The 11,234-nt window shown below is 49.4% G+C and overlaps 1 protein-coding gene across 1 annotated transcript in view; it reads right to left on the bottom strand.

Annotated features, from left to right (window-relative positions):
* si:ch211-159i8.4 (matrix-remodeling-associated protein 5) overlaps nt 1-11,234 on the bottom strand; it is a 39,990-nt gene that overhangs the window by 15,127 nt on the left and 13,629 nt on the right. Inside the window, exons 3-6 of the mRNA XM_055224669.1 lie at nt 10,166-10,302; nt 1,678-1,807; nt 734-972; nt 198-349 (exon numbers count right to left, since the gene is read on the bottom strand). Of these exons, the coding sequence (XP_055080644.1) occupies nt 198-349; nt 734-972; nt 1,678-1,807; nt 10,166-10,302 (658 nt within the window). The remainder of the gene's footprint in view (nt 1-197; nt 350-733; nt 973-1,677; nt 1,808-10,165; nt 10,303-11,234) is intronic.

Genomic DNA, 11,234 nt, shown 5'->3' with positions numbered 1-11,234 from the left:
TGGTGCATTGCACTTGGACACACACCACATCAAAACTGTGTCTGCAGCAGCGAGTACAGGCCACAGTCCAATGTACTAAATAAAGACTACCTACCTCACAGGCACTGAACCAGCACTAAACCAGGCCTAAATCAGAACTAAACCAGGACTAAACTAGGCCTGAATCAGGACTGTAGCAGGACTTAACCAGCACTCACCTTGATGCTCTGCTCCCCAGTGTACCAACCAGCGTAGACTGCAGTCACAGACCCAGGGGTTTGCATGGAGGGTGAGCAGCTCCAGACGAGGAGCAGAGGAGAGAGAAGAGGAGGGCAGGCGCTCTAGCAGGTTCTCTGACAGGTGCAGATGTCTATAACAGAATCACAGGAGTAGAAATAGGCCTATACACATAAACAGTGCTTCCTGGTACACCCCAGACAGACACAGACACATTAACCAAAACATCATCTGGAGTTTGAGAATTTGTACTTAAAGCTTCAGCCATCTGTAAGTTTATATGATTTTTTTTCACCAGTAGATGGCAGATGTGAAAACAGCCCCTCCTCCCCTCACCTTACACCTCCCTCTCTCCTAGTCCCTCCCCTCAACTCACGTCTCCTCCTCAAAACCAGAACATATATAACCAAAATAAAAATCTTCTATAGTGGTTTGAGACTGTCATATTATTAATGTGAGTTCCTTGCATAACTTATATCTGTGACTTTAGTGTGAGCTTTGGTTTCCTGTTTCTTACTTGAGTCCCGAGCTCCAGAATTGCCCGAGCACAGACACAGTGATGAAAGTGTGGGGGTGGATCTCTTTGAGCAGGTTTCCCTCCAGCTGCAGCAGTTTGAGTGACGTGAGACCAGAAAAAGAGTACGGCTCGATGAAGGAAATCAGGTTATGATCCAGGTGTAACCGAACTAGACCCACCAGACCCTCAAATAGACCTGATCGCACCGAAGTCAGTTTGTTATAACTCAGCTTCAAGATCTGGAAGAGACAAAGCAATACTTCTATAATGTTAAACTGGGACTAAAACAAAAACTACTACTAAACCACATTTCAAATAGAGGTGCTAAACTGTGCAGTACCTGGAGGATTAAAGGGGAGAGTGAAGGGGGAGGAGGGGCAGGGTCTGGGAGTACAAGGAACAGTGTGACTGGTTGTAGAGGTATCCACACTTCAAACTCCGCCCGTGCAGCCAAGTGTTTGTAATAAGAAACACCTGGCAGTAATCAGGACAATCTTGAGTGATGTCACCAACTACTTTGGAAATTGCAGAGGCCACTGAAGGTCATTTACAGTGAAGCTGTAAATGTACCTAGTTTGCACTAAAGTAGCCAAAAATTACCAGGAACAGATGTTATTAAAACGGTAGCAAAAAAAGACAAAATTACTCAAGAAAATTACTCAAACATGCATGGATGACATCTAAGACCTCCTCAGGCATGTTGATGAGGGAACAATGTTATAACATAGAAGAAAGCTGAAAAAAATTAATCTTGCATAACACCCCCATTTAATGCCAATCTCTGAACCATTCCAGGCAAAGCAATAACATTTCCATGAGGCAATCAGATGGCGCATACTCCTCCAGAAAAGTTACACAGTGCAACTTTAAATTATTAAAGCTTGTTGTATGTGTTGTGTCAGTTACACATTTTGACATTTACTGACACTGCTGGTGTATTATACCTGCAGTGCTCTGAGCCCATAAAAAGCTCCATCTTGGATGGTCTCGATGTCATTGCCATGGAGCATCAACATTTCCAATTGCCGTAGCGACCTGATCTCTGACCCCTCCACCTCTGTCAGACTGTTGTACCTGAAACACAAAAACATTTTTGGAGCTCAACAGTGGATTCTCATGAATTTCTGAATTCACAAATATCGCAGGAATACAGTTTGGTGCACAAGGTTAATATGCCCATGCACTCCATCTGGCCCATATTAGGCTATTTTGTAGTCCATATATGTTATAATGTTGTTTCCTTGTCACAAACAGACCTGGAGTTGTTTTGTTTCATTCACACAAGTTTAATACACAAATCCTGCATATTCAGGCTGAGTTCTTCTCTCAAACTGAAAACACTCTTGTTCCACCTTGTGATGTCATGCATATTTGAGGAAGTAACAACATTATGACACTGCTTAAAGCTCACATGAGTCATTTTGCATAATATAGGGCCTTTAACGTTACCATGCCTGTGGTAATGTGAATAAAAGTAAAAGTGAATAAAAGTTTTGTACAAGTAGCACTGTACATGCCCAGATACTTGAAAGTATCTGGGCATGTTCGCTTTAAAACACAGCACAAAGCACAGGACCTAAATCTGTTGTGGTGGGTGAATGGAGCTAGCATTTGACCCCAAAGTTTAGATGGAAAAACTTGAGCTGAGGTTTGAACCCAACTGTGTAACGCTTCCACTTTTCATTCAGCATAAGGCTCTTACACATTCAGGGATTTATCTGGTCCTCGGGCCAGAGCTACAGGAATTTACAGATTATAGGAATATTTGTCTCTATAACAGCCAATTTCATACCTCAAAAATGATTGTAATGTTGATTTATTCATAATAACAAGTTGATACATTTACATTGCATTTTGGTTCTCAAAATGATTATCCAATCAGAAAGCAAAAGGAGCCTCAAACTTTGGATTGCCATTCTATGAAGGGAAAGGTCTCTCTGATCTGAACCATCACTACCTAAACTAGCACGACAGACAATCACGAATCAAAGCTAGTGCAGCCTCTGCATCTTAGTGAGTGAATTCTGGAGGTTCTGAGCTTTCACATGAGGCATGGCCTGTCCAAATACTGAGAATGAGAAAAATGTGTTCTCTCTCTGCAGGTTAAGGCACTGGTTCAGTTATGATATAGTTCATTTTATAAACCAGTACCATGTACCTATGCATCCTATAGCCTATCTGATACTGCTAGCACTCAATAGAGTGACAAATTGTGTCATAAATCTTCTGAATCTCATTTGCTGCAGAGGCCAGGCCCCAGACCAAAGAATTATGGGATAAGAAGCCATTACAGAGCCACTGTACTGCTGTCCTTGTACCAGTATGTACCAGTCCAATGTCCCTGTGCCAGACATGTAACTGTAAATCAATAAATATTCAGAACAGAATATTTACCGCCCCCTCTTTCTTTCTCTCTCTCTCTCTCGCTCTGTCACCCTCTCTCTCTTTCTCTCCTCTTTCATAAATCCTTGAGTTCCCCTCTTGTTGGTGGTCTACAATAATAACTCCTCTGTGGGACAGATTCAGCTCAAATGTGGGGCTCAAATTAAAACAACATAAATCAAAATAAATATGTTTGTAGTGTAGACTGCTAAAGTGTCTGCTAAATCGATTTCTCAGAGCTTTTAACCCTGCTATAATAGTTTCCCTTCTCATTTTCCCTCTCAAAGTTGTATTTAGAGTGCATGTTTGAGTAATCTTTTATTCTTCTGCATTCAAGACGCCATTGCCCCGAAAATAATTTCTCTCAGCTTATTCCAGGGCAGATGTGACTACATATTACCACTACCGAGACATAAAAAGCGAAATCCGAGTGCGCTAAACAAGCCAGTTCAAATATTTTTTGCCCCAAAACCAGTCTCTTGTCAGGCCAAAGGACCAAATAGGTATGGGTAACAGGGGGTGACTAAGAGTTCAGGGGCATCTAGTAATTTAGCATTAGCACCTATAATTGCTAATAAAAGCGGCTATCATACAGATAACCACACTTTCGGCAGACATATGTGACATCTCATTTACATTCAACATTTTATTTTCAGACATGCTACAAACTGCATTACTCACCAGTTATTTGCTCTCCGCAGCACAAACATACATTGAAGCTCTGGTAGGTTTCAGTTTCACTTTAACATAGTGAACTAAAACAAAACATGTGCTCAGTAAGTGCTTGGTGGAGAGACTGTAGTTTGTCATCACCTCTAATCTAAAATGAGTGAGTACACATCCAAACACAGGTCTAATATTAATATATGCACTGCATGTAACGGACTGTGGCATTACATGCAGTGGGTATCCGAGTACGCATTGACTTCTCCAGATGTGTTATTGGGGTCTCTGAGATTCGATTCACAACATCTCAATCGTAGTTTCCCGGGTTTAGATGTATTTGTTTAAAATGAACTGTGCCAGTTATGCGGTTTTCCTGGTGTTCATGTAAACATAGTGACTGCCTGTGCCTTGACATTGACTAACCCTCGTCTTGCAGATGGTCAACTGAAAAGCATCTGTCTGTGAGTGGGAGCTTTGAGTTTGGAGTAATTTATGAAAAATCACGACATGTTTGAAAATTAAACTCGTCCTGAGGGTGGCTCTGCTACACAGACACAGACATTTGGGAAACATCTCAACATTTATCCTCAATGGAGCCTGTTAAACCTGCAGCACAGACATAAAATGCTTCTTAGAAAATTTGCACTGTCGCTTCACAGTCAGAAGGTCCATGGTTTTATTCTGTGTCTGGGTTACCTCTCTTTAACCCATCAGCCCATAACATGCTCAATAATCCTCCAGCTAGGTCAAGCATGCCCAAACTGTGGTCCCTGGGCCAAATGCGGGCCTCAGACCAATTTTTCTTGGCCCTCAAGCTTCCAGGTGAATTGGCCCATATTACCTTAAACAGTACTTTTTACTGTATACTTCTGAAAATCTACTTACTGCCCATCTCAAATATTGTCCCATTGGGGATATAAGCGTGTGTCATGACGCCCGTTTGTTCCTGTCCTCCCGTGCTCTCTACCCCTCCCCGACCTGTCTGCCCGGAGCTGGGCGGAGTTCGAGACTTCTCCCGCACGCACCTGGAGCGCATCAGCGTAATCACCGCCACCTGCTGCTCAGTACTTGAGGGCTCGGCAGACTACACTCGGCGCCAGACCGTCCGCGTTTAAACGTGAATGCTCTAGCTCAGTTTTGTATCCTGGTACCTGCTTGTATGTACTCATTTGGATTTTGTTACCCTCCAGATCCCTGTCCTCGCTCATCCCCGCTCCTGCCTCTGCGCTCCGGCTCCGGTGAAGTCACCCCTCCGTCTCGCTACCTGTCTCGGTCTCCGGCTTGCTGCTTACCTTCGGTCTCGGACTCCGCTCTCTGGACTACGCCAGACCAGCCTGCCCCGGTCTCGCCCTGCTCTTGCCTGCACCCCGGTCCTGGTTTCCCCGTCCCCGACCTGCACTCCGCCCGCCCGGTCTGATCTTCCGTGTGAACTTGTATGAACGGTGTTGGGGCAGCACGAACAATCAATCCGGACTCTGTTGGATTTAAACCAGACTTTGACCCAACAAGTGGCGCAGCTCAACCACCAAGTGGCCGCGCTCCTTGTTTCCCCGCCTGCGGCCGCTGGGGGGCCGCCGCGTCCTCCGGAGCCGAGAGGCACGGATCCGGAGCCATACTCTGGCCAGCCTCATCTCTGTCGGGGATTCCTGTTTCAGTGCGAATATATTTTTCAGCAGTGTCCTACGCGCTTTCACTCGGGGGCCACGAAGATACGCTTCATATGTGGATTACTTCGGGGAAGGGCTCTCCAGTGGGCTGAGGCACGGCTAACCCACACACCTGTGGAGACTTTGGATTTTAACGAGTTTATCACTAACTTTAAATTGGTGTTCGACCACCTGCACTACCGGGACAATGCGGCGTCTCACCTACTGACTCTTAGCCAGGGCTCCAAGACGGTAGCGGACTACACTATCGACTTCTGGACGCACGCGGCGGAGGTGGATTGGACAGACAGCACGCTGCAGGCCGTTTTCGTGCGGGGCCTGAATGAGCACCTAAAGGATGAGCTGGTGTCTCGGGATGAACCCTCCGACCTACGGTCACTCATCACCCTCACCAACCGGATTGACAACGGGCGCGTCGGAGAGAGAGACGACGCTCACCAGCCCCGCCAGAGCTACGCGCTGCCCCTCTGCCACCGGAGGAGCCCATGCAGGTCGACCGGACCCTCGTTCCGGCGAGAAGCGTCAGCGGAGGCGTCGCCTGGCCGGAGCCTGCCTCACTTTATAGCCACTTGCCCGGCTCGGCCAAAAGGGGGCGCCCACCAGTAGCGCTGGGAGTACTGGTGGGTGAGTCACACATCCCGGATACCAATGATAGACTGGGGCTTAGTGCCAACCTGTGCGTACGCTCAGAGACTTTACCTGTTTCCGCCCTTGTTGATTCCGGGTCCGAGAAGGATTTTATCGACGCCCAAGTCGCGGAACAGCTCGGTGTACACCTGGAACCCCTCGAACGCCCCCTAAACGCCCAGGGACTTAATGGACGTTTTTTGGGCCGTGTGACCCACGTCACGGAACCCGTCACCGTGGTTTTGTCCGGCAACCACCGTGAGACCCGGCAGTTTCATGTTCTGTCTTCCTCCGCCTCACCGCTAGTTTTAGGCTACGAACTCATAATCCCGTCTTTGATTGGGCCCGAGGTTTCGGGGTGGAGTCCTGAGTGCCATGCCCAGTGTCTCCAGTCTGCCCTACCTCCCGCCGGGGGGCCCGGTCCCGCCATCAGCCCGTCCCAGGACGTCCCCAGCCTGTCTTCGGTTCCGGCGGAGTATCACGACCTCAAGGAGGTTTTTAGTAAGAGTAGGGCGCTCTCCTTACCTCCGCACCGCCCCTACGACTGTGCCATAGACCTCCTCCCGGGTGCCCCGTTACCGTCCAGTCGGCTGTATAACCTCTCGAGGCCGGAGCAAGAGTCTATGGAGGAATATATCCGGGGGTCCCTGGCCGCTGGAATTATCCGCCCTTCTACTTCCCCGGTGGGTGCAGGCTTCTTCTTCGTGGCCAAAAAGGACAAGTCACTGCGCCCCTGCATCGACTACCGGGGCTTGAACAATATCACCATTAAAAACAAGTACCCGCTCCCCCTTCTGGACTCCGCCTTCACGCCCCTCCACGGAGCCACCATTTTTTCTAAACTGGACCTGCGAAACGCTTACCATCTTGTGCGCATAAGGGAGGGGGACGAGTGGAAGACGGCATTTAAGACCCCCCTTGGCCACTTCGAATATCTGGTTATGCCCTTTGGCCTTACCAATGCCCCTGCGGTGTTCCAAGCCCTGATAAATGACGTTCTCCGTGATTTTTTGAACCGTTGTTGAACCTTTGTTTATCTGGATGACATCCTGATTTTTTCCCAGTCCCTTCAGGAGCATCGCCGTCATGTCCGCCTGGTTCTTCAGCGCCTCCTAGAAAACAAACTGTTTGTTAAGGCAGAGAAGTGCGAATTCCATGCGGAGGAGGTCGGTTTTTTGGGCTTCATTGTGGGGCGGGGCCAAGTGAAAGCTGATCCCGAGAAGATCCAGGCCGTCGTGGATTGGCCCGTCCCGACCAACCGCAAGCAGCTCCAGCGGTTCATCGGCTTCGCCAACTTTTATAGACATTTTATAAGGGATTTTAGTAGGGTTATCTCACCCCTAACTAAACTTACCTCTCCTTTGTTGCAGTTTTCCTGGTCCCCCGAGGTGCAATCTGCCTTCGAGAAGCTCAAGAAGCTGTTCACCTCTGCTCCCATCCTACACCAGCTGGACCCCCGGCGCCAATTCATCGTGGAAGTAGACGCCTCCGACTCGGGAGTGGGGGCCGTGCTGTCGCAGAGGTTTGAACCACACAATCGCCTCTGTCCCTGCGCCTTCTTCTCCCGCCAGTTGTCCTCGGCTGAGGCCAACTATGACGTGGGGGACCGGGAGCTTCTGGCCGTCAAACTCGCCCTAGAGTGGCGCCACTGGCTGGAGGGGGCGGAGCAGCCGTTCGTGGTTTGGACGGACCACAAAAACTTGGAATATATCCAGTCTGCCAAGCGACTCAACTCTCGTCAGGCTCGTTGGTCCCTGTTTTTCAGTCGCTTTAACTTTCTCCTGACCTACCGTCCCGGATCCCGGAACATCAAACCGGACGCACTTTCTCGCCAGTTCACCCTGGAGGACAGCCCGGGTCCCGCGGAAATGATCATTCCTCCCTCATGCGTGGTCGCCGCGGTCCACTGGGAGATCGAGGACACCGTCCGTGAGGCACAGACCAACGACCCTGACCCAGGTAACGGCCCACCTGGTAAACTGTTTGTCCCAGACTCTGTTCGCTCCCAGGTGCTCCAGTGGGTCCACGCCTCCAGGTTCGCCTGCCATCCCAGTGCGAGTCGCTCTCTCTCTCTGCTCAAGAGGCACTTCTGGTGGCCCACCATGGACACGGACACCCGGGCCTTTGTCTCAGCATGCCAGGTATGTGCTCGGGTCAAGGCCTCCCATTCACCCCCTTCTGGACTCTTGTATCCCCTTACAGTTCCTCGGCGGCCTTGGTCCCATATCGCAGTGGACTTTGTGACAGGACTACCTACCTCCCAGGGGAACACGGTCATCCTCACGGTGGTGGACCGGTTCACTTCATAGCCCTGCCCAAGCTCCCAACGGCCAAGGAGACCGCCGACCAGCTCACCAACCATGTCTTCCGCCTTCACGGCATCCCAGTGGACATCGTGTCCGACAGGGGGACCCAGTTCACGTCCCAGGTGTGGCGGGCCTTTTGCGACGGTTTGGGGGCCACGGTGAGTCTCACGTCCGGCTTTCACCCACAGTCAAATGGGTAGACAGAGCGGGCTAACCAGGACCTAGAATCTGCACTGCGATGCACCGTCTCCGCTAACCCCGCAACTTGGAGTTCTTACCTGCCCTGGATAGAGTACGCCCACAACTCTCTCGTGAGCTCGGCCACCGGGATGTCCCCATTCCAAGCATCCTTGGGATACCAGCCTCCGCTCTTCCCACGGAGGAAAAGGACCTTGCCGTCCCATCAGTCCAGCATCACCTCCGACACTGCCATCGGGTCTAGAACAAGACCAGGGCAGCCCTCCTTCGGTCCGGGGCGCGCACCAAGGCGGTCGATCGCCACCGCATCCCGGCGCCCACATACCAGCCCCGCCAAGTGGTTTGGCTCTCATCCAAGACCATCCCGCTGAAGACCGACTCCCGCAAGTTGTCTCCCCGCTTCCTAGGACCATTTAAGATTGTAAGAATCCTTAATCCATCTGCTGTCCTGCCTCTGCGCTCCGGCTCCGGTGAAGTCACCCCTCCGTCTCGCTACCTGTCTCCTCTTGGTCTTTGGCTTGCTGCTTACCTTCGGTCTCGGACTCCACTCTCTGGACTACGCCGGACCAGCCTGCCCCGGTCTCACCCTGCTCTTGCCTGCACCCCGGTCCTGGTTTCCCCGTCCCCGACCTGCACTCCGCCCGCCTGGTCTGCCTCCCGCTCCGTGATCTTCCGTGTGAACTTGTATGAACTTATTAAGACTGAATTTCACTGACTTTGTAAATAAACACTGTAACCTTGCCCCGAGTCTGCACCCCTTGGTCCTTCCCGCACCCGTTACGAGAGCATGAATGAAGGTCTAGTGGTTCTAACTTGTAATAAACACACAGATTTGAAGTATTTACTGTATTGGCGACCAGTCTATGACCATCAATCGGCCCTCAGCTTTGTCTGTGTTTTTATATGTGGCCCTTAATGAGAAAAGTTTGGACACCCCTGAGCTAGGTGATCTGGGATCCAGGCTCAGATGGAGACACATACCATTTGCAAGCTCGCCTCTCCACAGATGTTACCTGTAGTTTAGCTTGACCTAGCGGTTTATGGAGATAGGTAGTTTTAATGCCATATTGTGGAACATTCTATTAAATAGGAGTTTTTGAAAGGTCTTCTGCCAGCCCCTTTCTTGTGAGTTGGGGTTATGGCCTGTATGCTGTGAGCTGATGTTGACCATTTGCTCTGTATGAAAACATTTTGGACGTTTCCTCGGCTCTCCTTCGTTTTTTGGTTGACCCCCTGATCCTACTCTTTCTTCTGTCCTTTCTTTGTTGAGTTTATTTTTCCTCTCTATGGACTGTTACGACAAAAGTGAGAAATGAAGTCTATATTTAGTGGTTTAGGTGATAATGCTTCGTTGGGGACAATGACAGAATGCAGATTAGGGTACTTTATCACTGAAACATAGTTTGCATTTTTTTATTGTGGTGAAGCTCATAATTAAACGTCAGATGCCCTCCCCGTGTGTCAGATGCCCTCCTGTATGTCAGATGCCCTCCAGTTGTGTCAGATGCCCTCCAGTTGTGTCAGATGCCCACCCGTTGTGTCAGATGCCCACCCATTGTGTCAGATGTCTGCCCTGTATGTCTTACCCCAGGTTGAGTCTCTGTGTGTCTCGGGGGAAGCTCTTGGGGACATATGTGAGGTGCCTGAAGGTGCAGTGGACCTCTCTGAGCGCGGGACAACTGCAGCTGCGAGGACAGGAGGGAAGAGAGTCCACACACAACACCTGAGGGAGAGAGACAGAAGGAGTTAGAGAAGGATAGAGAAGGAGAGAGAGGGGTAGAGAGGGACAAAGGGAGAGAGAGGGAGAAAAGGGAAAGAATGAAAAAGGGAGCGAGGGAGGGAGATAGGGAGAGAGGAGGTAGAACCAGAGAGGAAGGAGAGAGCAAGAGGGGGTGGAGAGAATGAGAAGGAGAGAGCAAGAGGGGGTGGAGAGAATGAGAAGGAGAGAGCAAGAGGGGGTGGAGAGAATGAGAAGGAAAGGAGAGAGAGAGGGAGCAGGTAAAGAGTGAGAAGAAAAGCAGTAAGAGAGAGAGGGGGTAGAGAGTGAGAAGGAAAGGAGAAAGAGAGAGAGGGAGGAAGAGACAGAAAAGGAAAGAGAGAGAGAGAGAGAGAGAGAGAGAGAGGAATTTAAAGCCAAATTGATAATGTAACATTAACATCAGAATATCAGCCCACAAGGCTGTTTTGTGTATTGTACGATCTTTAAAGTGTGTGCCCTCTCATGCACCCCTTTAATTCAGTGTAGTTTAAGTTTTACATGCCAGGACAAAACCTCAAACATTAGGGGCATCTCATTAAACTTGATTATTCTGAGCAGCTGTGGGTCTGATCTTATACATGTGGGAGGAACGTTTCAGCCAAGCACACAACCAGGAAACTAAAAACGTGTGGTAAGGAAACAGAACATAACTCCAGTTGGGGTTTTGGTGAGGAAATAACATAAAAGCCACACTAAGTAACTTTTTAGCCAAAAACAGACCAAAATCAAAGCTTTTTTTCCAACTTGGTTGTGTTTATTGCCACTGAAAAACATGCATCCTTACTGTGAGCGGGCTTGCATCTCCACAAACCTCATTCTTATTTCGCCTGGAGGAGGGGGGGCAATAACTTTCCACAGTATGGCATTAAATTCTAAATGTATATGCATGGGGAATT

Source organism: Periophthalmus magnuspinnatus, chromosome 10 (genome assembly GCF_009829125.3).
Source record: "Periophthalmus magnuspinnatus isolate fPerMag1 chromosome 10, fPerMag1.2.pri, whole genome shotgun sequence".
Classification (NCBI taxonomy): Eukaryota; Metazoa; Chordata; class Actinopteri; order Gobiiformes; family Gobiidae; genus Periophthalmus; species Periophthalmus magnuspinnatus.
This window is presented reverse-complemented; position numbering and strand designations above follow the sequence as displayed.